Source organism: Plectropomus leopardus, chromosome 1 (assembly GCF_026936395.1).
Source record: "Plectropomus leopardus strain MGB_pleo_1.0 chromosome 1, ASM2693639v1, whole genome shotgun sequence".
Classification (NCBI taxonomy): domain Eukaryota; kingdom Metazoa; phylum Chordata; class Actinopteri; order Perciformes; family Serranidae; genus Plectropomus; species Plectropomus leopardus.
Window position 1 is genome coordinate 18757289 of NC_142176.1, and position 26947 is coordinate 18784235.

General features: G+C 38.9%; 3 protein-coding genes across 4 annotated transcripts in view; 1 reads left to right on the forward strand and 2 right to left on the reverse strand.

Annotated features, from left to right (window-relative positions):
• Positions 1 to 480: 480 nt before the first annotated feature.
• On the forward strand, positions 481 to 7834 carry cilp (cartilage intermediate layer protein, nucleotide pyrophosphohydrolase). The gene is made up of 9 exons (XM_042489789.2): positions 481 to 594; positions 1356 to 1529; positions 2607 to 2639; positions 2737 to 3006; positions 3186 to 3362; positions 3472 to 3777; positions 3889 to 3997; positions 4120 to 4268; positions 4372 to 7834. Exons 2-9 carry the CDS (start codon positions 1460 to 1462, stop codon positions 6729 to 6731), a joined length of 3474 nt encoding a protein of 1157 aa, XP_042345723.2. The 5' UTR covers positions 481 to 594; positions 1356 to 1459; the 3' UTR covers positions 6732 to 7834.
• eif3jb (eukaryotic translation initiation factor 3, subunit Jb) lies at positions 7051 to 15017 on the reverse strand. The gene is made up of 8 exons (XM_042491762.2): positions 14854 to 15017; positions 14616 to 14704; positions 11124 to 11181; positions 10893 to 10999; positions 10683 to 10779; positions 8786 to 8956; positions 8580 to 8653; positions 7051 to 8264 (listed from the first exon to the last, which is right to left on the reverse strand). Exons 1-8 carry the CDS (start codon positions 14864 to 14866, stop codon positions 8136 to 8138), a joined length of 738 nt encoding a protein of 245 aa, XP_042347696.1. The 5' UTR covers positions 14867 to 15017; the 3' UTR covers positions 7051 to 8135.
• A 993-nt stretch (positions 15018 to 16010) lies between these two features.
• The window catches only part of strc1 (stereocilin 1), a 31354-nt gene continuing 20417 nt past the window's right edge, over positions 16011 to 26947 (reverse strand). The window contains exons 17-29 of one of the 2 annotated variants that reach the window (XM_088076984.1): positions 26431 to 26566; positions 25753 to 25841; positions 25327 to 25462; positions 24957 to 25147; positions 23894 to 23984; positions 23426 to 23597; positions 21737 to 21912; positions 21445 to 21600; positions 20615 to 20775; positions 19375 to 19523; positions 18481 to 18578; positions 18138 to 18288; positions 16011 to 16813 (exon numbers count right to left, since the gene is read on the reverse strand). In XM_088076984.1, the coding sequence (XP_087933110.1) occupies positions 16707 to 16813; positions 18138 to 18288; positions 18481 to 18578; positions 19375 to 19523; positions 20615 to 20775; positions 21445 to 21600; positions 21737 to 21912; positions 23426 to 23597; positions 23894 to 23984; positions 24957 to 25147; positions 25327 to 25462; positions 25753 to 25841; positions 26431 to 26566 (1813 nt within the window). In that variant the 3' untranslated portion in view covers positions 16011 to 16706. The remainder of the gene's footprint in view (positions 16814 to 18137; positions 18289 to 18480; positions 18579 to 19374; positions 19524 to 20614; positions 20776 to 21444; positions 21601 to 21736; positions 21913 to 23425; positions 23598 to 23893; positions 23985 to 24956; positions 25148 to 25326; positions 25463 to 25752; positions 25842 to 26430; positions 26567 to 26947) is intronic. The other variant, XM_042487626.2, reaches the window with a different exon arrangement.

A 26947-nucleotide genomic window follows, 5' to 3' on the forward strand; every position in this document is an offset into this window, starting at 1 on the left:
CACACTGACGAGATCTAACTGTTACAAATAGCAAAACCTCCATTCGTCTCTCTATTGTCACTGAAACACAACGGTAAAGAAACGCACTGCTTGTGCACACTTGCATATTGAGGCTCAGTGAGGGTCTGTGGGTCAGTGGTTGTTTTTGCTAACTCAAGACTATTAAATTCCCTCGATGTGATTGCAGACTGATCAAAGACATGTTTCTGGTCTGTTAACATTACATAATAAGTGTGGATAAACAGTCAGATGCCACACAGGAGGTCAATTTATTAACGCCAGCAATTGTTACTTTGCCACCCTGACTGACTTTTTATACGTAGCATTATTTACCATCAGGTGTCATGGTTTTACAATTGAAGGTGAAAAACTGTAAGGATAACAGAGTGATCAAAAGACACTGTGGCACACTGCCAAGGGAGGAGGGAGGGGTGCTGGGGGCAGGGAGGTATAAAGGAGACAGTGGAAGAGCGAGCTGAGCCAGAGTGAAGAACGGAGGAGGAGAGAGATGTGAGAGAATATAAGGAAAGAAAAAAGAGAGAAAGAAGGGCATTCTTATAGAGAAAGAACCAGACTCGTGCGCTCAACAAGAAGGTAAGAAAGAGACAGATTATTATATAAATTCAGTTTGCTGAGCAGTTATTTTTAAACTATGTAGGCAGAATATATATATATATATATGCCTGTTTTGTATATGATTAAAAATGTAATCACCAAATTTTTAAAGTGGTTTCAGATTAAAATAAGGGAAGACTTTGTTTTAATTTCAGAGTCCGTAATTTAAATATTGTCGTCATTTGTAATTGCAGTGATCATGTATGATACATTAGTCTTTGCCTCACATTACTTGCATATCTGCTAATAGCTTTTCTGGTAATTACTGCACTCTAATGTATTGCCTGTAACTCATTAGGGACTTATTTTATCAAAATAATTTATTTCAACTCAAAGGCAAGGGTTTTTTTTTTTTTAGGAAACAAATTCAAATCTTATGTATGTGCGTGGGTGTTTGACCTGCAGTTTCTCATCAGTGGATGCAGAAATATTTGAGCGGTCCAGTGACAAATGGTGATGGCTAACACAGATGTGTAATCTGAGTGGGGGGCTTTGGCCAAACCATTTTTTTTTTCACCCTAAAGGACAAAGACGATAGAATCTATGCTTAAAGACACATTTTTGTTCTAGGAGTGATCTTTTGCTTTATTCTGTTTTATAAAGTTAAAAAACTTTGTTTAAGTAGATTTTGATAACATGAATTCTATGTGACTCATATCTACAGGTAATTAAAAGGGATGGGTTGTCTTAGATTGAATGCAACATTGAAGACTGTGTGTGTGTCTTAATTTTCTTACCAGTGAGGCTCTGCTGCTGGACTTTAGCTTCTTTGGAGTTTCTGGTGTGAAACGCACATTAGGCGAGGTGAAAGTTCAAGGGTCAGACGTAGCGGCAGCGTGAGAGAATGTCGGTGAAGCCTCCTCTTCTTCTTCTCATCCTGGGAATCACTGCAGCCACTGTTGTTGCAGCTCAAGGTGGGTCAGTCACCGATGCAATACACCATACAGACATACACACATTCTGAAAAACAGATGGGGACATTTGAAAATGTCAAAACACAGACACACAGTTGTGCAATGCAAAGTTTGAGAATGATTAAAGGTAGGTAGGCTGATAAAAACAGACAATGTACAGACAAAGGAAAATTGAATGTCATTGTGTAATTTAGATGTCTTTCCTACAAACACTGGCCTGCAGCTAAAAGTATCTTCCTGCTGTGGTTTTAAAACCAGGCTGTTTGTGGGCAGCTATGTTTTCTAAATCAGATACCCCCCTGCTGTGTTCTTCCTGTGTGTGGTTTCTCAATCAGTCAAGTGGTCAATGTTTATGTTCAAAACTGACATGAGGGTTTGTGTTACAACAGCAACAACAACAACTCAATCACAGTTTGCAGATTTTTACGAATACACATACTCACCTGCAAGGAGTGTTTTCCTCCTGAAGCATCACTCGAACCTCTAGAGATAATAAATATTGCACTAACTGAGGGGAAACACTTCACCCATAAAATGACGATTTGTAAATTGATTAGTCATGCTGAGTTATCTTTAATTTGTGAAGTAACCTGTTTTTCTAACGTCTCCACGGAAAACAGCGAACATATACTACATACACTATACTACACAAGTTGTGTGATGGTTGGTAAACAGATGTTTTGATACAGTTTTAGCTGTTGTTCAATGTGGTCCCCAATCTATCAATAAATCGATGTTTGTCGTTTTCCGTGGCAGCAAATGAGAAAAAAAAAACATTCCTCATGAATTCAAGGTAACATAGCATGATTAACTGAAATGCAAATGGTCTTTTTGGTGGGTGTAGTACTCCTTTAAAGGTTTTCAAAATCAGAACTAAAAGATACAGAAACATTGTACTCAAGATTAACAGGATTTTATACATTTTATGATTTCATTTAATGTTTTAAATACTGCACATCTCACTGACTTTGGAGTCGATGAACTAAAGTACATACACATATGAATGTTTATGTACTTCAGTCACATGCAATATAGTAAAAAACAAAAAGATCACAAGTTTTGATTTGTCTCTCACAGGATCGTGGAGAAGAGACAACAAAGACTCTGATGGTAACTTTTAAACCAAAAGTGTAGTCATAACAGCACAGGGCCTTTTATTTCTGGTGGTTCATGTCACGTTCCTAACATGTTTCTGTATTTTGTCCAGACAACTACGAATGGACCACATGGTTCAACGTTGATCACCCAGGGGGTCGCGGAGACTATGAGCAGCTGGAGGCCATTCGCTTCTACTACCGTGCCCGAGTGTGTGAGACTCCCAAGGCAATCGAAGCCAGGACCACTGAATGGGTCCCAGCCCGTGAAACTGGGGAGACGGTCCACGCAGACCCCTCTGTGGGCTTCTGGTGCCTCAATGAGGAGCAGGGCCCTGAACGCAACTGCTCCAACTACGCAGTCCGTTTTCTCTGTCCCAAAGGTTCAGTCTCATAACAGCTTTAATTCATTCAGTCAGCAATAGTTTTTCTCAGAGTAAAGGCAAGACTGTTCAGCCGAGTCTTTTACTTTAAAACTTAACTGATGATATAAGAGAACACCTCATTGCTGATGAGCTTCAAGCGATTATCTGACCATGCCTTGCATTTTTTTTTCCAACAGACAGCGAGAACACTCAAGGTAACTGGGGTCCATGGTCAGACTGGAGCCCATGCCCTGCCCTCTGTGGTCAGGTTGGGGTCCAGCTGCGCTCCAGAAACTGCCAGTCTCGCTCTATACCTTGCAGTGGGCCAAAAGTAGAAGGAAAAGCATGCAATGGACCTGAGTGCCCACAAACAGGTAAACTAGCCCCAAATTGGTGAAATAAAGCTTTCTCCTGCAATTTCAGTCATCAGATCTTGGAGGTCCAGTTTTCACAAAATGACTAACTTTTCTGTATTCTTTTTAGAGTGCTCCCTGCAGTGCGTGATGGGAAAGGTGAATGCTGAGTGTGACGCGTGTGTGTGTAAAGAACACATCTTGCTTGGTTCTGTTCGTGGTGCCGGGGGTCTCACTGCTGAGGGGGCTACCATCCTTCGCTATGGCAAACTCCTTACTCTTACCGACCACAACGGGCATTTCCGCATCCCTGGTATCTGCCCAGATGGCAACACCACCCTGACAGTTAGCCTGCAGGGTCACGCAACCCTTAGTGTTGTTGTGCCCCACAGTGCTGAACGAACTTCTGTCCTCAGCGTTCAGCTGAAAAGAACAGGTAGAGCGAATGTCTACTGATTGCAGTTTGAGCTGCATATTACTGACGAGTTTAAACATGTACAGAAGCTAAAATTGATGTGTAATTTTATCTCCAATTGTGATTTGTCAGAGAAGCTTCATGTGTTGAGCAACCCTGAGAGCAAGGTCCGCAGGGAGGGACAAACTGCTGCCTTCTGCTGCAAAGTGGCAGGAACACCACAACCAGACAAGTACCAATGGTAGGACTTGCAACAGTGAAATCATAGTGCTCAAATGTTATTGAGTCACAAAAATGCATCTGATGTGCAAATACTATGGTATATTCAGTGACTGTACTTCTTTTTTCTGTGTCAAACAACAGGTTTCATAACGACAGTCTCCTCGAGGAGCACTCTGAGAGCATCTTGGTCCTAAAAAATCTGCGTCTTGAGCAAACTGGGGAGTACTACTGCAGAGCAAGTGGTCCCTCTGGGGCTATAAAGACCAAACCAGCTACACTCAAAGTCTTAGGTGCGTTCAACAAATCAATAAGGCGGATATTGTATTTTTCTTCAGAAAGATTGCAGTATGAACAAACTAAATAAACATTTTGATTCCTACATCTCTTCCACAGGTAGAGATGAGCATTCATGTAATCCAACGCCTGAATCTCACCTCATCCGGCTTCCACATGACTGCTACCAAAACAGCACAGACTCCTACTACTACGATGTGGGCAAGTGCCCTTCAAGTACATGCGCTGGAAAGCTGGACAATGGCATCAGGTGCAAAGACAAAGTGGCTTACTGCTGTGGTGTCAAAAAGATGGAGGAGAGGCAGCTAACATGCCAGGGCTACCAACTGCCCACCATGGTGGTGACGGAGTGCGGCTGCCAGAAATGTGTGGACACCAAGGCTATTGTGCACGGTAGGGCCATTGCTGCAGACAATGGTGAGCCAATGAGGTTTGGCCATGTCTTTATGAATGGTGTCAGAATCAGCCGCACGGGCTACAAAGGTACATTCTCCGTCCAGGTTCCTCCGGACACAGAGAGGCTAGTCCTGACTTTTGTGGACAACATGCATAAGTTTGTCAACACCACAAAGGTACTCCCATTTAACCCCAAAGGAGGGGCTGTTTACCATGAGATCAAACTCCTGAGGAAGAAAGCTCCTGTGACCATCAGCTCTACGGAAATCAACACTCTGGAGCTCGGGGAGGTGGAAGGCCAGGAGTCAATGGTTCAAATCCAGATTCCCCCCTACTCCTTCTACACGGAAAAGGGAGAAGTCTTCACAGGCAATGTTAATGCTAGCGTAACGTTCCTCGACCCCAGAGATGTCTCCACAGCTGCTACAGTTCAAAGTGATCTCAACTTCGTAGGAGATGAAGGAGATACCTTGCCGCTGAGAACCTACGGGATGTTCTCAGTTGACTTTAGAGGTGAGGAAAACAATGAGCCCCTGAACGCAGGTGAAGTGAAGGTCTTCCTGGATTCTGCCCAGGTGAAGATGTCTGAGCACCTCGATACCATGAAGCTGTGGTCACTGAACCCTGACACTGGCCTGTGGGAGGAGGAGGGGAGTCTGCAGATGGAGAAGAAAAAAAGAGGCAAAAGGGAGGAGAGGACCTTCCTGATAGGTAACATGGAGATCAGAGAGAGACGTCTTTTTAACCTGGACGTCCCAGAAAACCGCAGGTGCTATGTAAAAGTGAGGGCCTTCCGCAGTGAACGCTTCATGCCCAGCGAGCAGGTGGAGGGAGTTGTGGTGAGTCTTATAAACATGGAGCCCACAGCTGGCTACTCCACTAACCCACGTGCATGGGGCCGTTTTGACAGTGTCATCACTGGTCCCAATGGCGCCTGTCTTCCCGCCTTCTGTGATGAACAAAAAGCTGATGCCTACTCTGCCTATGTCATGGCCAACCTTGGAGGAGAGGAGCTGGAGGCTGTCTCCTCTGCTCCCAAACTCAATCCCAACCTCATTGGAGTGCCCCAGCCTTACCTGGATAAGCTGAACTACAGGCGGACAGACCACGAGGACCCAAGAGTAAAGAAGACTGCATTCAGCATCAATGTGGCAAAACCAAGCCCCAACACAGCTGAGGAAAGCAACGGACCAGTGTATGCATTTGAGAACTTGAAAGATTGTGAGGAGGCCCCGTTCAGTGCGGCACACTTCCGCTTCTCAAGAGTAGAAGGAGATCGCTACGATTACAACACAGTGCCGTTCAATGAAGATGACCCAATGAGCTGGACGGAGGACTACCTGAGCTGGTGGCCCAAGCCGATGGAGTACCGGGCTTGCTACATCAAAGTCAAAATCAACAGCCCACATGAGATCAATGTGAGGTCCCGCAACATGGGTGGCACCCACCCGAAGACTGTAGGCCAGCTGTATGGCCTCCGAGACACTCGCAGCATTCGTGACATGGACCAGGCAACTATTTCAGCTGTGTGCCTGGAGTTCAAGTGCAGTGGGATGCTGTATGATCAGGAGCGTGTAGATCGTACCCTGGTGAAGGTGATTCCACAAGGAAGCTGTAAGAGAGATCAGGTCAACTCTATGCTCCAAGAGTATCTAGTCAACCACCTTCCCCTGGCTGTCAACAATGACACCAATGAGTTCACCATGCTGGCACCTCTAGACCCTCTTGGCCATAACTACGGCATTTACACAGTAACAGACCAGGATCCCCGCACAGCCAAAGAGATTGCACTTGGACGCTGTTTTGACGGCACTTCTGATGGTACATCTCGTGTCATGAAAAGCAACGAGGGCGTAGCACTGACGTTTACCTGTGGAGATCGTGAGGTGACACACCAGAGTGTCTTCCAGTCCCTGCAGACTGCTCAAGGTCAGGCAGTAACAAGCGTGGTGAGAGGAGAAGGCAGGCAGAACCGACGCCGGCAGAGAGCTAATGCACCCCGCAGCAGCCGTAGACGAAGCACCAGAAATCCCACAGGCAAGTCCGCAAAGGCCACAAGCTAAACGACAGCACCAAAGGTCAAGGCTCTTCCTGGAAAACCAAATTAACATCTGCAACAGAGATTGGAGAGGATAAGGGTGAACATTATGTTTTGATACAAACATTTCAATATTGACTTTTTGTTCTCACTAAAAAAAACAAAGCTATGCCTATTTCTTGCAGCTACTTCTCAAGGAATATTTGCAGTTATTATATTTTCATCTGTACTGTGGTAAATATTTACTTGAAATTGTAAATAGAATATTTATTACATACCTTAAAAATTAGTCATCAGGGTGCTGGTTTATGCATTTAAGCTGTAAACAAGACGAGAAACACAACTTGTCCTTTTGACCAGCGATTTATTAAATTAGATGCTTATAAAACATTGCAGATGCTGTATCTTCCATATTGTGTGTATCCAATTGTCCATGTAACATTGAAACTGGTCAATTGCTAAAAAAGAAAAGGAGAAATAACGCCCCTTTCAACTAACTGTAGCCCAAATGAAGACATGGTGGGGTGAAGCCCATAAACCCCCGCTCCTCATCACACTTGATACAAGCCTGCAGAAGCAATGATTAGGAGACCAGTAACAGCAAGTTAATCCACTTGCCTGATCCATACTTTATCTGCATTAGAAGAAATCAAATTAGTAAATTACATTTTTGTCATGCACAAAAAATACCTATCAGTACTCTTTGCTCCATAATTTCAAGGATATTCCAGAGATGTATCAAGAGAATGGCTGTGAGGTTTTAAAGTCACATTTATTATACTTGTCTATCCCTTTTACCTTACAGTGAATGTCATGTGCTCTCTGTAAAATTACAACTACTACTTACATGTTGCGTCAGTCTCAATCACCCACAATGCAACCTTTCCAGAGATAGATGAATAATTGTTCTGAATTTTGGCAACCGAAGTTATAGATACTATATACTTTCCTGTGAGATAAACATCCACAGGTAAGTGAGACCTTTAATATATACATGACATTCTGGTTAAAGAATTTGCATAGAACCTTGTTGTTTCTATGTCACTTCACTTGTAACTGCTAATATTGTATCTGACATTTTGACAGGAGCAGCATTTAATAAAAATGAGCCCCGCAAAAATCAGGCAACAGCAATTACAATGTATTTTCCATTGAAGCCAGGTAAACCAACAGATAATACATGTTCAATGTGTGTGTATGTGTGTGTGTGAGTCGAGGCTGAATGAGACAGAAAAGGCAATTCCATATGTATGAACATAAAGAGTTGGTGAGACTGGATGCTCCCTGGTATAGTCCCTCTGGTCATTGAAGCAAAATGAAGGGGGCAACACATAGTTCAGATTTTCCAGGATGGCACTGGACAGCATGAAGGTACAGCTGCATTTCTGAGGGATGAGAGAGGGAAGGGGCAGTGGTGAAGGAGCCAGTGTCACATGAAGTCCTCATAGTCTTGGGCGTAGCCACCATCAAACTCTGCATAGTCAAGGTCATCTCTCATCTGTGCTTTCAATCCACCTCCAGGTACAACCCCCTTCTTCTTCTTCTTTCCTTTGTTTTGCTGTAAAGGAAAATAAAAGTCACTTTAAAATATGGAATTTATGACTACATATTTACAGCTTTTTAATTTGATATGAGAATCAAATGAGAATCAAACATGGTTATTTCTTTGATGGTTAACTGGTAAGTTACATATTAAACTTGGACTAACAAATACACGATTAGATTTAGTATAAACACACGAACAAGCAACCAGACTGGGTTAATTTCTACTATGAGCACACATCGGGTGACTGCTTGGTGAACAGCACCCCCTTCTGAATACAGACTGCAGATCAGAATTCATCTGAGAAAAGTCGTGCATGCAGTTACTCACTTTTTCTTGTTTCTGTTTTTCACTAAGAAGGACTGACAGGGAATTACTGACTTTCTTCAAGTCATCTACTTCCACTGTGAGAGTGAGAAAGAAGAACAGTTACTGGTTAAGTCTGCTTTGATTGAACTTTAAGGTACTGATATAGTAAATAAGTGTAATAATAAATATTTTTCAGGGAAAAAAAATGTAAAAGATGATGTACTTACATGAAATACAGAGTTCCCGAAACAATGAATCCAAGAAACTTGAATAATGCACAGATTTTTCAAACTGGGATATCTTTTCTTTCAGCAATTTTTCAAACTCTGTGAAGTCTTCTTTGGAGGATGGACACATGGCATCAATGCCAGTGACACTGTTTGAAGTGCTGCTGATACCTGAAAAAATATTCATAAAAAGGACAGTTTTACATATCCATAAAAGGGTATATGAAGTCACAGATGCAAAGCTACACTTACATATGGACTTATATTGAACCTCCAGTGTGTTATCAGTGTTTATACCAACTCTCAAGGTTGTTAAGCCATGCTGAATTTTGAGGGTGCCAAGATGACAGCAGCACCAAGAAACTGCATTACCGAAACGCCAAACAATATTTGTGGTCGTTTAGAATCACGGTAACCGGAATAAAATTCCAGACGGTTGGTATTACCTTTTCAAATTTTAAATATCATTAAAACTGTGTTTGATAAACTCACGGTAAATACTGTACAGCATCAACCAAAGTTAAGAGCAGCCTCCCATTAGCATGTGCGCTGGCGCACCAGGCAACATAGGTTTGTTTTGTATCAGTAAAAACATGGTGGAAAGCAGTGACAGCGCTCTGGAGATTTTTCAGCATTATTGTTTATAGAGGGAGCGTGCAGCAGACAAACACAGTGATGCTACTCATCCCCTGTCCTCATTTACAGTGACACAGACGGAGAAAGGACGTCATGGACAGGATGCTTTCAGTGTGTGTCTGTACTTTTTTTCACATTTCAGCAATACTGCAATTCTACTGATCATGATAATTTTGGTCACTTAAACTGTGGTACAAATTTTTTATACCGTTTCATCTTTAGTGTCACCACTGCCTGTCAAAGACATTTTGACTTGTCGAAGCAGGAAAAGCACAGGATCTACTAATTATATTAACAGTGGCTCTGTTCTGATTTCGTTAGAAATTAAGCCAGCATGCACAATATCGGGACCCTGAAATAAAAGCTGTAAAATGGAACTCAGTAATCAATAAGTTTATCATTTTACGCCTGTGATCTTCCTATTTGTCAAGTCAAAATATCCTCTGTGAAAAAGGCCCATTATATCATTTGTCCACCAGAGAGCACCAGTAGGCTTCTTGGTCACAACTCTTACAAAAAAAAGTCTGATCATTTTGACATCATTGTCTGATTCTTTTTAAACTCCCAATTATCAGTATCAGATTCAGTCTTAATATGAACAAATTCAAATGTGGAAAGTAAATGTAACCAAGTGAGCAATTAGGCATAGAAATACTTCGCTAAAAAAAATCACCATTTGTATATTTTAGTAAGTCATGCTGTGTTACCTTGAATTTGTGAAGAAAACTTTGCTGTTTTCAGTGAAGACATGAGAGAAAAACCAACATTTGATTTACTGACTGATTGGGGCCACTGTTTAACAACAGCAACACTATATCAAAAGATCCATTTACAAACAAACAACTCATGCAGTACAATTCAAGTACTTTTTGATTAAACCCTTAAAGTACTAAGCATACAACTGGATAAATGATACCTGGATTATACTGCATGAGTTGTGCATGATCTTGTGAAAAGATGTTTTGATAGTTTTGCTGTGGTAAACGAAGCTCAAAACGTTTTCTTCACAAATTTAAGGTAACACGGTATGACCAACTGATATACAAATGGTCATTTTGTCTGAAGTATTCCTTTACGCAAACAACACCCAAATTAAACATGACATATTAGAAACTATAATCTCTCTTAAAGGGTATTCAGTAAATGTGCATTTTTTTCATTTATACAAAAAGGGAAGTATTGTGATTTGTAGAAGACTATTTAATTGTTACTATGAAAAAAGAAAGATTTCTTTTTCCAAGTTTGATTTTTTGTGCCTTACCAAAAGCATCTTTTGCTAGCTCCAAGTCTGCGTCTTCCTGTAATTTCTTCACTCTTATCTTCTCTGCAAGTTGTTCTTCAGGAGTGAGCTCTTCTTGCTGTAACAACAGATGTTATAAAGTTAAAATGAAAACATTATTGGAGATGACAGAGAGGACAACAGTTTGTTAATTATACTGAACTGTTTAAGCCACAAAAAATACAAACTTACATTTCTCTCCATCTCTCTCTCCTTCAGCTCCTGTTGTTTTTTCTTTAGCCGGTTTTCTTTCTCTTTGATCTTCTCACTCAACTTTTTCTTTTCAGAAACCTTTGTCTCTAAAAATTGAAATAACGGAATAAAATAAATTTGCGGTAACAGCAGACAACTTTGCTACTTACTACCATATAATACAATGTAATATGTTCTTGTGAAAAGGGCAGAAATTAAATACATACATACCATTTTTTTTCACCTCTGCCTTTTTCTCTTCGTCCTCATCCTCATCATCCCAGTTGTCCTGTGAATAAAAAAGTCAAAGTGGGATGTTACCATTTCATTATGCAGGTTACACAGGCAAACCTCTGTAAAAAGACACGGATAGAGCCAAATGTTAACTTGACAAAAATCATTTTAAAAACAGAAGCATACACCACACTCTGCCATAATAATGCCAGCACTGAATAATGAGGTTGTCACAATTGGCCAAAATTAGGTTCCATTATTCCTTTAAAAAAATATAAATGTATCTTCTGACCATTCGAGTACTATTTTTGTGCACTATGTCCATTAAAGAGAAAACTAATAGAGACATCACGACTTGGGTACAGGGTTCCTATAGCTAATGCAACTCAGAATTAACTTAGACAAACTTTACAAAAACCAAACAGAAGGATATATAGAAACAAACATACACTGAGGTCAATTACTTCGGGTTAAAAACAATTTTGTCCAAATAGTTATTGCAACATAAAAAATGACTTCTGTGTCATGTGGCAGAGACGAGGGTGGAACAGGTCTGGAAAATACCTGGCCTTTGTTCTTGGCAATTTTATGTTTCTCACTCTGCGAGCAGGATTCTGCTGCCTTCATTCCCATCGTGCTGACTGCGGAGCTGAATATCAGAACTTTTTAATATAAAATACACAAGCTTTGTTTGCACTGCCTAACATTGGTTTCAACCAAAATGTGAAATCTTGAATAAATAGCCAACTTTATTGAATTTGCACTTTTGTGTGTTGTCCTGGGTACAACAAAGCTTGCAGACACCGGATCGTCTGCTCTGAGCATTATGGATGAAAATAAAATATGAGTGTTGTTGGTTCCAGCATCTGATTTATGTGACATTAATGCGAGAGGCATGCGGAAAATTATTTTAAAAATAAATACACAGACATTGCCAATTATTTTAAGAATTCACAAAGAAAGGTCAAAAACAGAAAGTCATAAAATCCTATTGCCCAGGTCTTAGCATTTTTAAGGCTTTTGGGGAAATTATTTAGGACATTTTAATACAAATTAAGGTTTTACGATTAAGGTCTTGGATTATTGAATCCAAAGCAAAGACTTTTTAATGATCTGTGGGAAACCTGTTTGTTGGTATATTTTTTTCAACATGAACATAAAAAATTTTGACAATTTTCAACCCGCTCCGTGTCATCACGGTGCGTGCAGAAGAACGACACCTGCCCAGAGCTCCCCACCCATTCGCCAGCAAAAGTACGCCGGGCTGACCTCCACTGGCAAATAATAACCACACATTACAAAATCAACACATAAATGCACTATTACAGCTTTTTTACTTCATATGGATAGACCTAGAGAGATTCAAACAGCTTGCCCGTCGTGCTGTGCACTATACAGCAGAAGTTGTTAGACGTCAGTCAACAGGGTCTATTTATTATCACTTGCAACTTATTTTAAAACCTGCAGAAAGAGTCTGACATGCTCCTGTCCAGAATTAATATTTCTTTATCTATTTGTTGTTTTATTTATCAACATTTTTTTTGATGATAATGGTCTTGAATCTACCTCAGATATGTAAAGTGTCCTACCATTTGGCAAATGTTGTCATAGTCTAACAATAAATAAAAGTTTAAACAACAATTAACGTTATTGTTTCTTCCATTTTTCACTCAGGAGCAAAAATCAACTTTACAACTAAAATTAAACTAAAAAAAAAAATGTAGGATAAGGGCATGGTGAAGACCTTGACATAAGCTATATTCACAGTAGGGTTGCAACACTACGAGGTTTTCATGGTAAGAGAACAGTCTCAGGAAATATTGCGGTTTCATGGTATGACAGTATTACAAATAAATATTACAGAATTGTTATTCTTATTATCAGTCAGAATGACCCTTACAAGAATGACAACAGAGGGGTTAGTTTAGGTTAAACACTTTTGTTATCAAAATAATTAAGACTTGAGACCATTTTTCTTTTTTCTTTCTAATAACGCAGATAAGAAAAAGTACACAGTGTGATGATCATCAACTTTCATATAATGGTATATCTTAAAACTGGTATATCGCTGCAACTCTACCTCACAGAGCCTTCACCCTGCAAAACATCCTTGTCCTTCTTCAGAAGAGTACAAACTTAAATAACGAAAGAGCTAACTGAACTATGATCTAGCTTCAGCAGAAGAAAAACATTCATTTGTCAAGAAAGAAGCCTATTAAAAAAGTACATGTCACAGACAGGGAATAGTATAAAAGTTCCTAAAAATAACAAGAAAACTCCACTGTGTTGCAATGTTCATATGACACAGACTTCTCAAAATCACTAATTTACATAAAAAACTGCAGTTATTGTGGTCCCTGTGTAGGTTACAATTTATCATCATTATGTACTGTTATTGTTATGCAATGAGAATTACATTAAATATCCATTTAATATGTCACTTAGGGGTCGACATTTTACTCAGTGACAGAAAAGGGACATCTTAAGGGGAAAGGGTTAGAGACAACTGCTGTAGATGACATGAAATCATCAGTTTCTTTAGTTTGGGGCTCCATATGTGACAGAAAACTGAACAATTGAAGAGGCCTCTACCAGCACTTTCCCTGGGTCAATAATCCGAGGTTTCTGGACAGCAACCATGTCAACATTCAGCTCATAACCACCTGTATTTCAGTATCAACTGTGCTCCAGTTTCCTACTACACGCCTGATGAAAAGCTGGAAAGTTCTAGGCCTCGGTCTTGGCTTGAGTTGAGTCATCAACCCAGATGATTTCATGTGATTGTGGCTAAAGTGGGTTAGCAAGCTAACGCCGCCTCATGTTGAACGTAACTCAAGCTGAGCGAATCCAGGACAGGACACAAATGCTAATCACCTATAATCATGTAATGCAACCACCTGACGAGATAACTGTCAACATTAAACACACAATTGACACGGGAGTACTCCAAACCACTTAACTTAACGACGCTATCGTCGAGGTTACACAACATTAAAGCTCTTTTGACTGATGTGGGAGCTAGCGGCTTTGCTAGCTGAGTGGCCCGGTAAAATGTTAGCTTCAAGCTATCCGAAACTAGCCCGGCTAACCAAGAACTGCATCGTTAATAGTCAGCTTCTTGATAAAAACAAATAACATCCGACTACATAATTTACACTGAATCCACAGCCGTCAACTGGCACGCTAATATTTAACGTCACGCCAGTTAAAAACCGATGGCTAGCCTGGTGTTAGCTAGCTAAGTTGGAGTTACTAACTTACAGGCAGCTTAATGGAGCCACATGAGTTAGCCGTCAGCTAGCACGAAGCTAATACGGGAACAGAGGATTGACAGGCAGCCAGAGACCGCGCTGAAGCATGGCTCCACAGCGGGGGCAACACCGCTACAACCGGGCGTTAGCTTGACGTTAACCGGCCCGGCTATCAGCCCGCCTAACTCCGTCACACGGTGGCTAACTTAAATATAAGTGTTTTGACACGATTATTTACCTTAACCTCTTCATCTTCGTCTTCGCCTTCCCATTTATCCATCGCTGCCGCCTTTTTGATCGGCTCCTCCGGCTCGAATGTCTCAGCGTCTGTAAAAACGACAACATGAAATTCGTTAGGCCAATCCACATCTAACGACCGAGTCTGACAATAAAGTGGATGTTCGGCTCGTTTTACAAAGACTGAGACAAGCGGGTGACGGACAGATAGCTATCCTTCCCAACTTTTAGTTTCTCACCCCAATCCGCCATGTCGGCTGTGTTGGTTGTGTTTGACAGGCTCACAGTGAAGTCGGTGCTGCAGCCCGTTGGCCACGTTCAGAAACAGCTCCCACCTTCCAGACGTCACTGCGTGTGTGAGCTTATCGACTGACCCGACTTCACTGCACTCCTTCAGGCAGACTGACACTGATATGGCACCCGGGGCATTTCTGTTTATTTAATTAAATACCAGACATGAGGAGGAGGATATGGTGTGTGTGTGTGCGTGATCATATAGATATTTTTAAGTGCATACTCAAGAAGACCTTTCTTTTTAGGTTGGTGTTTAATTTTTTTATTTTTTTTTTTAACTTTACCTATTTACTGACTATTTATTTATACATTTTAGTCTGTTTTACTAGATGGTATATTATTTTATTTTATTATTTTATTTTATTTTTTTTACATTTTTATATATTATTTGTTCCGTTATTCTTCTATTTACCTTTTATCTACTATCTAGAGTATTTCATTTATTAATTTCTTTATTTTACTTATTATTATTATATTTATTACTTTTTTTTAAAAAAAAAAATCTTTTATCAATAGGTTTTATCCTGCCTCTGGTGTAGCCTCACTTATGGTAGGGTTTCCAACCATAACAGAAGATTACTAGGCTGTAAATTCTATATTGTTTGCCAAAGACAGTTCAAGACATGCAAAGTGGAGAGTAAAAATACTTGCAACTTTAGCCTGTTGACTTTGTATACATATACAACATATACATATTTTCTATACGTTCTGGTTGTATTTTAGTGAAGAGACCACTGAGTAATAAATATTTATAATCATTATAACCTCGCTTAAAGAACAGGGTGGCCTAAGACTTTTGCACAGTACTGTATGTTAGTGTATATATAATTTATATATGTGTGTGTGTGTGTGTGTATGCATTTAGGGTAGGATTAAATAAGTTTATACTTCTTCCTGCTCATTTTCCAACATGAAAATTGAGCCAAATGTGGAGGGCATTTATTGTCTTTTTGTTATCCATGTTATCAATATTTTTTTTATTTTTTTGTTATCCATATGATTTGTTTTACAAGTTTTAAATAAAGACATCAAACAAACAATGGAATATTGTACTTTTAACTTCACTAGTAAAAGGAAAAAAGATTTTAAAAGGGGTGGGGGGGCACAGAAACTGTAGATGTGAGTCAGTCAGAGGTAGATTCACTTTTAATAATTTAGGATACTATATTTATCACACCAAAAAGTGTGCACAACAATACAAAACTCACAGCAAAACTAGACTAAAGTTGACCAATATTAATACAATCAGGTCTCATTGAGCATTATGTGCCAGTTATCTAATCAAGATAACTAATTATATATAAATGTAGCAAACATCACAGCTCTTAGTCCGCCAAAATATTATATTATTTCAGAAAAATATATATCTCTTAGCATTAAAACACATTTGCGCATAATAACTGTATCACAACTGTATTTAAGTATTTAAGTGTTTGGGTTGTTTTTCTGGGTATGGCGTCACATCCCTGAGATGGATATATCAGGGACAGTAGGTTTTCTTAGAGGTTTTAAAAAAATAAATAAATAAGCCAAGTGTATGAAAATAATTATGCTGGTGTTGGATCTACATAATGGATGTTTAAACTGTTGAAATTGTTCTCTTTTTTTGAGAACTCTCCAGTGCTGAATGTTGATATGTATATAAGTGACAGTTGCACAAAACAGAATACGATCTCATTAATTATTCTGTGTAGAAATCCTGAAGTGCTGCTTATTTCAAGGAGGTATGGTATTGCACAGATCATCTTGGATATGCAGTTGAGGAGGTTGTGTCCCAGTCCAGCAGGGGTGAGTGGGGTCATGTGCCAGGGCAGATCGGGTCAGGGCAGGGCAGTACCAGCAGCATCAGCAGTCCCAGTATGAGACACAGAGGACTGTGGCTCAGTGCCAGCCCCGGTGACCTGCCTACAGGAACACAGTGAAACCAATCGAATGTAGAGCTGTGCAACATATGATCTGTGTGGGTTAACTGTCTTTGTGTGTTATAACAAAAAAACAACGTAAAACAAATGCCAGTGCATTATATTGCACATTCTGGATTTGGTCAGTAGTGATACAGTATTTCTAGTATTAGTTGTACTGTTATGTTTCAGGGCTGTTATGGTTATGGAATAACACAAGGAATAGAAGAACACTCATCTTTGAGTAAACCTGTTTCTGTTTGTTTTCATTCCAAAACATAGCTTCATCGCTTAAAAGGAGACACCCCAGGTCATTAGAGTTGCATTTTTACCTAATAGATACCACAGTGAAACTTCCCTTGATTACTTACTGTAAGATAAATATTTTTGTTTTTACAAGTTTTCTAAAATTGTGTGTTTGAATATGCAATGAGGGATCATCTAATTGAATATGCACTAATTTGCATACATTTTCAGAACAAAAGTGTGAATATTGGATGGAGCTGGGGTCAAAACTCTTAACTTATGTTGTTGTCATATTAGCGTCAACGCTTTTTACAGAGGACATTTTGGATTGCCCTGTTCATCACTGCATAAACAAGAAAATACTGGAAACAACCATTTAAAAAAAAAATTTTTTTCAATGTTTTTAGAAATGAAATTCTATATAAATCAGGCAAGGAATGAGGTATGAACAAAGCTCTGTAAAAATCTTACAGAATATAGATCTGAGTAAAATTGGAAAGTTTGATGTACGCAAGTGCAACTTAAGTTGAGATTTTTGGCTCAGAGAATGAGAAAAACTTTTTATTTTTTGAGAATATGGCCTGTAAAGACATGTATTGTAAAATTCCATAAATTTCTAGAGGAAAAATAAGGCATTTGGGAAATAATAAAATAATAATAATAAATGATAAAATAAAAAAAATAATAATAAAATCACCATGAAATTTCCCCAGTTGATTATTTACTGTAAGACAACTATTTTTTTGTATCACAAGTTTTCTGAAATTTTATGTTTAAATATGCAAATGATGCAATATCTACCTAAATATGCAGTTTTTTGCATACAATTCCAGAACAGAAATCTCAACTGAAACACCTCATTGTGTAGGCTTTTTTGGACATTTTTTCCACTTGTTTGTTATATTGTTATTTATTGTATACTAACTTCAGAGACATTATACTAACAATATTATAGCATTACGGAGAAAAAAACTTTACTTAGTGCATTCATGTTTAGCAGCTAAAAATCAAATAAGCTTCTGAAAATGACATTTTACAATTATCAGTGGACAACAAGCAAATTCAGAGATTCACTGGTTTACCTCTAAAGTCTGCAGACCTGTCCTCCCACGGTGTCAGCACCATAGCCAAAGCTTTCTTCTGAAGATCTGACAGAGCAGCGCGCTGCGCCTCAGTCACCGCAGACGCCTGCTCATAGGAAAACATGCTGATCTTTCTCTGGTCAAACACCACCTTTGAGGAAATGGCAAAACAGACAGACACAAAGATAGAAACAGAGGAGCAGGTTAACAGAGACAAGACAAAAAAGGAGCTGTTAGAATAAATGCACCAACAAGAATATAAGTGTAGAGTTAATTAATAACTCTGAAATCTTCTTAAATCAAAAAGAGCTTATGACGTGAATATTGTTAAATGTTGACTGACAGCAAACTTTTTAGATGGTATGATTGAGATGGCCTCAGGTGTGATTCCTTCTATTTGCTCTTTCACCAAAGCTGACATCGCCATGTCTGGGAGACCAGCTGAAAAAAAAAAAAAAGCAAAATGTGTTAAAAACACTGAGATTCAGCAATAAGAGAGTGACAGAATACATTAAGAAGTTATCAACAAAAATAGTGCTTTTATTCAACGTTTCAGGCATTTAGCATTTGACTGAGCAACATATTTATAATTTGTGCCAGATATTAAACCAGACCGTACAACAAGTAATTCTGCACAAGCAATCTGATTGGTCCCCAAATTCATTAATGTGCTCAAATCTGCATAACAGCACACCCTCCTTATCACTAAGAAGACTGCTCTGCCGTTTCTGGATCATCATATGGAAATCGTATCAAATCAGGCAGGGGGCAACAGCAACAATACACTTCAGTGATGGTTGCAGACCTCGCCGTAAGCGCCACGGTCCTGACAGTCGTGCTCAAATTACGTTAAAGCACACCGTCTCACATAATACTACTTGAATAACACTATTCAGAATGAATGCTTTTTACTCTGCACAATGTCATTTAGCACAAACGTCTACAGTGCAAGTAGCTACAAAATGAACATAGCAAAGTCATAGTAGACTATATTTTGAAAATATTGGAGAATGAGAAAGAAAGAAAGAAAGAAAGAAAGAAAGAAAGAAAGAAAGAAAGAAACAATTCCTTTATTAGTCTCCCATGGGGAAATACATTTTTTTCACACTACTGTTATTTCTTAGAAATTACACACACACAGGCCCAAAATACAAACATGCACAAAGTGGACCCATACACATGCATTAGTGGAGAGAAGTCAAAGCGAGGGGGCTGCAACTGGACAGGCGCTTAATACCTGTCAGAACGCCAATCTCCATGAAGACATCAGTGCCCCAAGAACTTATGGGTCCAAAAGCAAGACTGTGGGCCAGCAGCTTAACGAGAACTTCCAGCTGCTCCTCTGAGCAGGACAGCCGCAGCCGACCCAGCCAGAGCACCGCCTTACTGCCGTCACCAGGGTGAGACAAAGCACACATAGTGGAGGACAGAGGAGACATTACCATGGCTGTATATTGTCAACGGCAGAGGATTTCTCAAAAAAAAGCATTTAAGTTCCAGTGTGTAGGATTTAGGGGGATATATGACAGAAATTGATCATAATATAATAAGTGCTTTCTTCAGTGTAAAATGAAAATAAGAATTTTGGGGTGTTTTTGTTACCTTAGAATGAGATGTTTATATCTACATAGATTACATCTGCATTAATGGAGATCTCAATGTTGTATTGCCATGTTTCTACAGTAGCCAAAAGCGGAAAAACCAAATTCTGGCTGTAGATAAGACTATTCATATTTTCGCGCCAGCCACCATAGTTAGAGTTCTGTACACAATAAGGCAACATTGGAAAAACAAAGATTTTCTTGAAGCATAAAGCTGATTTGTTCAGTGTTTTTAATTTTTAATTAGTTTTTAAATAATATTTTAATAATCTAGTCCTTTTTTTCAAATAAGGTGAGCATACATAGCAGGGACTGGGAAAACAGCCGTCCGCCACATGCCAAATAGCATGGAAGAAACACAGATTTGTAACATGTTTTTACCGGTTTAAATTACATTGTCCATTTATTTTGGAGAGGAAGGGACCTCTATAGATGATATAGCTCACTGTAAAAACCTCCTGAACATCTGGATCAGAAATAAGATAAGCACACATTAAATTATCACAGAAAAGGGTGAGCACGAATTAGCAGGTGCTGGGTTAGTGACTCATCTTCAATATGCTAAACAGTGCAGGAGAAACACTGACTTGTAACACTGAACTGCTTTATTCAGTTTTAGTTTTGTTTTGGGGTTGTTGTTTTTTTTTTTTACCGATTTAAATCACCTAGACCTTTTATTATGGAGAAGAGACCTCTGCAGAGAATCCGGCTCCCAATAAAAACCTCTAAACAATGAACACTGAGGGAATTTTAATCAGAAGTTTCAGCTGGTTAAAATCTTCAGTCCTCACTGTTAGATGCTACTAAATTTCCCTGAATCTCGCACACGGCTCCTTTAAAAAGTGCCTGAGAAAGTGTCTGTTTTTATCTGCTCACCTGAACTCGACGGCATTGAAAGAATTCATCTCTATGGCTTTAGCTCCACACACAATGTGTCCCATCGCCACCAGTGTGCTGGAGTCAAGCTGGCTCTGACTCCGCTGCTGCTGCTGCTGCTGCTTCGTGGAGTTTAACACGCCGTTGAACAGTGCAGAGAGCTAGAACCAAAACAGGAGTACAAGTCCAGACAAACTCTTTAACCCTTTGACACCTGGATAGACACCACTTCTCTTGTGCTAAATTAAGATGCATTTTACAAGTATTTAAACCTTTGAAACATGAGTCAATTGGTGTGGTTTATTTAAAAAAAAAAAAAAAAGGTTAAAAAGACAATAATCAGCTTGCCAAGAAATGTTACACAAATTGCAAGAAATAAAGTCAAAAGTCAATTTAGAAAATTATTTTTAAAACAGCTAGAGAAAAATGTACAGAAAACTATGTTTATAATAACCATAATTATATATTTAACATTATATTAAAGAATTATTATAATTTTAAGCATTCTTCCAGCCCTTTTTTCTTTTTCTAATTTACAAAAAAAAATTCTTGTACTTTTTACTAATTTATTGCAAATTCTTGAGGTAATTTCTTATTAAGTTGCTCATTGCCTTCTTTCCATGTTTTTAAACGAAATCCAGTTAATTTGCTTGAGTTTCAAGGGGTTAAGGATAAACCCAGTTTATTCAGTACACCCAGATACGATTAATGCAGTCTGATAGAAAAGTCCTACTTTCATGAGAATTACATTGTTTCAGTCCTTCATTTACTATTAACTGTTTCCAAATAAATATATGGGATTTTTAAACCTCTGCGGCCAAAGCAGCTACCTGTCTGTTGCTCCAGGTACCAACAGCACCCAGAGCAGCGATGCTCCTTCGCTCAGTCAGACGTAGGCTGCTCAGCTCCTCTACTGACAACTCTACCGCTATTCCACCCAGCTGAGTGATCAGAGACTGGGAGAAGGACGAGACAGGGCCATATATCTTCATACACCCAGTAAAGACAGAGCAGAAACACAGTATTAACGTCTGAGCTCAGGAGGGTAAACGGGCCTGTACAGCCTTGAATTGAACACGTGAGAGGTTATTAAATGTAGGAGGACTAAAGAGGGTATTTCACCTTTTTGACTCTCTGGAGCACCTGGCTGCGCTGGTAGGGTGCAAGGAACGGGTCCTGACCCATCAGCTCCAGACAGTTGGAGAAAGCTGATGTGGACATGCTGGTCAGACTGCTGGAGGTCCAGGCAGAGGGAGCTGTTGTATGCAGAATCTCACAGGTAGGAACCATGGGAGTCGCTGGTAAAGGACACAGACACACTTATCTCATCAGGAGATGCTGCCAACACACAGTGTATGACTGTGGGTAAAGCATATCAGCAACTCTGCCCATAAGAAAAAAACAATTTTTGTTTTGCTTGATTTTTGGTTTGTAGTATGGTAAATATCATACTTTAAACCTAATAGGAATATGAATATTCAAACCAATGAAGGAAGGTGCTAAGCCAAAATGAAGCAGATATAAAATAAAGAATGGCTTGCACTAGGTAGGGCTCTGATGTCCATTTGTGTATTACACTACTGTGGTGACGTTTCGAGCACAACTGCTCTTCATCAGACTAAAATCATGTGAAAATGCTCCTTTTGTGTTTATTATTTACTAGTTTTTATTTTTTGTAAATCTAATATAATTATTTATGCATCAATTATTATTATTATTATGATTATGATTATTATCATCATTATAATAATAATAATAATAATAATAATAATAATAATAATAATAATAATAATAATAATTATTATTATTATTATTATTATTATTATTATTATCTTCCTCTGGTTTGTCTTTATGTGATTTACGACATGAGCTGGGTAAGGGTGTAGAGGGAGGGAATGGAGACTTGGATATGTTTTGTTCTGTTTTGTACTAACTGTTCTGTCCTGACTATTTAATGTCACTTTTAAAAAAATCAATAAAAAGAATCAGAATAATAATAAAAAATCTTATTAAACTAAAAAAAAAATTAAAAACATTTAGGAAATCTGGAACTCTCCCTTTGAATATACTGACCTATACCAAACAATGTACCAAAAAAAAAACAACAACACTAAAACACTAAAAAAAAACTCTGTTATGTGTTCTGTGATGAAGAGCTGTTGTGCTTGAAATGTCAACACCTTGGTGTAGTAAACAGGTTAACAGTGGAGCCCTGCAGTGTGGGAGTGATTCTTTTTTTTTTTTTAAATACTTTAAACCTAACCCTGAGAACAACAAAATCAACAATAATTTTGACATGATTGCAATAAATTAAAAGGAATAGTTAAACATTGGACCTGGGCATGAAGCATCCTCACAGTGATGATAAGATGACATGAGACACAAGAAATAACTGCGCCAGGCAAAGAAATAGTTCCACACATGACCCCCTGCAAAACCACCCTGTGTTGTTTTTACACTTTGTTTTTCGCAGAGATTAAACAAATTTTTAACATATTAATGAGTGTGCTTCAAAAGGTGCTGTGGCTGGGTTTAGTAACCTTTAAGCAGAACCAGAATAGCAGTTTGTATCTGTATTCAGTGTTTGTGCCAAGCTAAACTAAATGGCTGATGGCTGTATTGAACGGACAGATATGGAAGTGATATTGATCTTCTTATCTAACACCCAGCAAGAAAGCCAAAATGTCAAACTATTCTTTAAATAACAGCCAGTTGATGACATATGCCATAATTCCCCAAATGTCAAACTATTCCTCTAGAGAGAAGGCTTTGTGTAACTTCAGAGCGTTTAGGAACCAAACTGATGCTCACCGGACATGAAATTCAATTTAAGGAAGCCCAGGAAAAACTGCAGAACAAACTGTTGCTTTTCAAAAAATCTCTTCTTCTCCTTCTCTTCAAAACAGTGGACCCCCACATCCCCACGTTCCCACCGACGCTGGCTCATGAACAGCTTCTCTATTCGTCCCACGGTCATCAACGCCTGCAGAAACACAAACAACACATGTGGAGACACACACACACTGTTGCTTTATGGGAAAACAGGAACTTCACCACCTGATCCTGACACCTGCTGGAGATGCGACACCTGAGGGATTTATTTACAGCCTTGTTGGCCTAACCTTATACGGGATCAAGTAACAATCCCAACGCCCCACTATGGATTTCTGTACATCGAATGAATCTGTCACAGGAATAAGATTTAAATGTCCCTCAATCGCAGGAGCAATGACGATGGAGAATCAAGCAAATTGAAAAAAAAAACTGCAGTAAGCTCACCAGTGAAATCTCCTGCAGTTTGTCGTCAGGCAGGAAGAAGAGAAACCGGTCCACCTGACTGAGTGTCGTCTGGCTCCAGCTGCTGACTGGGCTGTGAGGAAACAAAACATAAGAACACTTCATCACCCAGTTCTGATCTTTCCATGTCTTGCACCTGAACTATGCACTAACATATCTCACTGTAAAGGCTGCAGAATTACACACACTTTTATACCCCCACTGGATAGACTCTTAATGTGCAACATTTACAACGTAATTTAATCTCAAATTCTTTCTTGGTCAGATTTTTTCCAAAGGCAAACCAGAAAATTTGCTGATCAACTCAGAACTCAGTTCTCACATAAAGCAAAACTAACAAAATAAACCCATCTACTTTTGATGCCTTAATATTTATTGATTAAAGAACATTCTGATTGAAATGCAAATTGAAAAGCTGCATAAGAACTATTAAGGTTTAAAATGACAGCTTCACTGTAATGACCTTCTACTGAAATTGAATAAAAAAAATGTTTTTTTAGATGATTCAATTATTTTTATCACCGGTGTTTATTTTCATGATTTATGTATTTAAGAGAAAGGTTCTTGTTTGCTATTTTTAGCTTCTTAATTGAACATTGGCGGATTTGTTTCCACGAATCCACTGGTCTCCACCAGGGAGTCAGTGACTCCTAGGGTGTGCTCAGAGTTACTAAATAATTAGGACTAAAAATACACATGAACACAAATCCAATATATTATAAGCAATCATAAAAATAGCCAGTTTATTTACAGTACACAACACAGAGTGCTGCATAGATGATCGATGGATCATTTTGTAAGTGGGACTCAATTTTATACAATATATGTAGTCGGTGGTCCTGCTCTGTCTCTATTTGAGTTAAGGGGTCTTTGGCCTGAAAAACATCAAAGACCCCTTCACCAATCACACACCAGCGATATGTAACGCTGTGGTTACACCGGCTTGTTGTTTGATTCATTGCTCAATAAAAAATAAACACATTTAAAAAATTGGATTTCCTTGCCCCCAGCAGACAAAACCTTCAGTTTTAGGTCACAACGTTACCCAAAGACATCTTGCAGGATACGAGCCACAATGTCCATCTTGGTGCTGCTGTAGCAGAGTCCCTGCAGGAAATCCAGATTGTCGATGAAGAAGTTGCGGTCAAGCTGAATGAAAACTTCATCCACCACAAACGGAGCCATAATGCCAAGTGAACGAAACTCCTGCTCAGTGAACACCCCTGTGTACATGTCCTGCAGAGAAAGAGCCCACAAAACAAGGATCAAATATCAAATAAACTACTGAAAGTGCACTGCTGAAATCTTCCTGTCTTTAAAACTGAAAATCTTTGCTCTCCATTTTCTTCATTTGCCTTTCACTTTTCTAAATTGTGAAAAAGATCAGTATAGCAACACAGTGGAGCTCTACTGACCATCCTCTGCACAATTTTGTCCACCAGCAGCTCCTGTTTTGTTCTCGGCAGCATCTGAAAGGGAAGAGGATGCTCAACGATCATCTTCCTCAGAGTGTCCATCACATCTGTAGGAAACTTCTTAATGGTGCTCACCCTGCAAGCAAACACACAACAAAATGATGAAGAATATTTTTCATTATATAGTCTAGAAATCTAACACGAATTTCTTTTCCAAATGGAGGGATTGACCCTTTTATCTTCATCATCACTATGGAATACTTTATAGACGGCACTTTCTTTTTTAATAGAAACATGACACGTTCACAAGAGGTTTTGATATGTAATTCTTCATAATGAGATGGCCATATTTCAATTGCTTTGAAATATCCACAAATTATGTTTTCACATTAAGAGTGCTGTGTTTAATGTCAACCTCTGACTTACGGCATGGACAGGGCAATCTCAGCTCCAAGATCTTTGAGCAGCTCAGAGAAGAACTTAAAATGATACACCTCCTCGATCACACACTTTTTCTGTCCAGAAAAATAGACACATAGACAAATAGTATATAAATAGTAATAGAGTTACTGCGATGTATGCCTCCGCAAAGCAATCAAGTTGCACAAACAGTTTACATTCACTTCTGTAGAAACATGGATGTGTCGCACGCATCTTCAGCGTAACAGCACCTATCTAATCTGCACAGTTTCATGGTGGACTCCCAAGATTAGTGTTACCAATTCAGTATCTGACCAAACATCTCCCCTTCTCTTCCTGAGTTATGGTGTTCAATAATGACCAGAAAAGTGTACTGGGGCCTTATTAAAATATCACAGTCACATCTCTGTTATTAACTGTAGAAAAGAATAAATAAAAACCAATAAAAACTTGAATGTTGAGGCTCATGCACACCTTCCAAAAAATTAGGACAGGTGCATAGGAGGAAAACGTGCATAGAATGCGAAAAAAGAGAGAATTCATGCACACTGTCCAACACAAAAATCATTTAACCTGATGAAGGTCTGACAACCCAAACATTGTTAAGTGAATTAGTTTTTTTTGCAAGTAATTGGACAGTATGCAGGAGTTCTCTTTTTTTCATTATTAACTTTGTAACTTTACCAGTGTGGTGTGAAGGGGACGAGGCTGCTGCCGGAGGAAGGCCAGGATTCTTCTCACTGAGGACGGTGAGGGATCGGCCTTGAAACGTTCCTGTAAGAACTTGCAGCTCACACCCTGACCCACCGTTCCCAGTTTCCTGATTATATAGAGGTGATTGTCAATAGATGCACATAACTGTTGCATATACTGTAAAGCTGCAAAGAACCAACACAGTTAACCCTTTGAAACCTGAGCAAAGTTGCTTGATTTCATTCAAAAATATGGAAAAAGGGAAAAAGCAATTTAACAAAAATCACCCCAAAATTAGAGAAACATAAGTAAAAAGTTAAAAGAAAATTACTAGAAAAATCGGAAGAAAAAAGTAAAACTGATATCAAACAAGGAAATGAATTGGAAAGTGCAAAAAAATTAAAACAATAATAAAAGTAAAACAGAATATACATTCTATCTGTAACATAATTTTAAATATATAATTATAATATATAACTTTAGTTTTCTGGACATTTTCCCCTTTTTT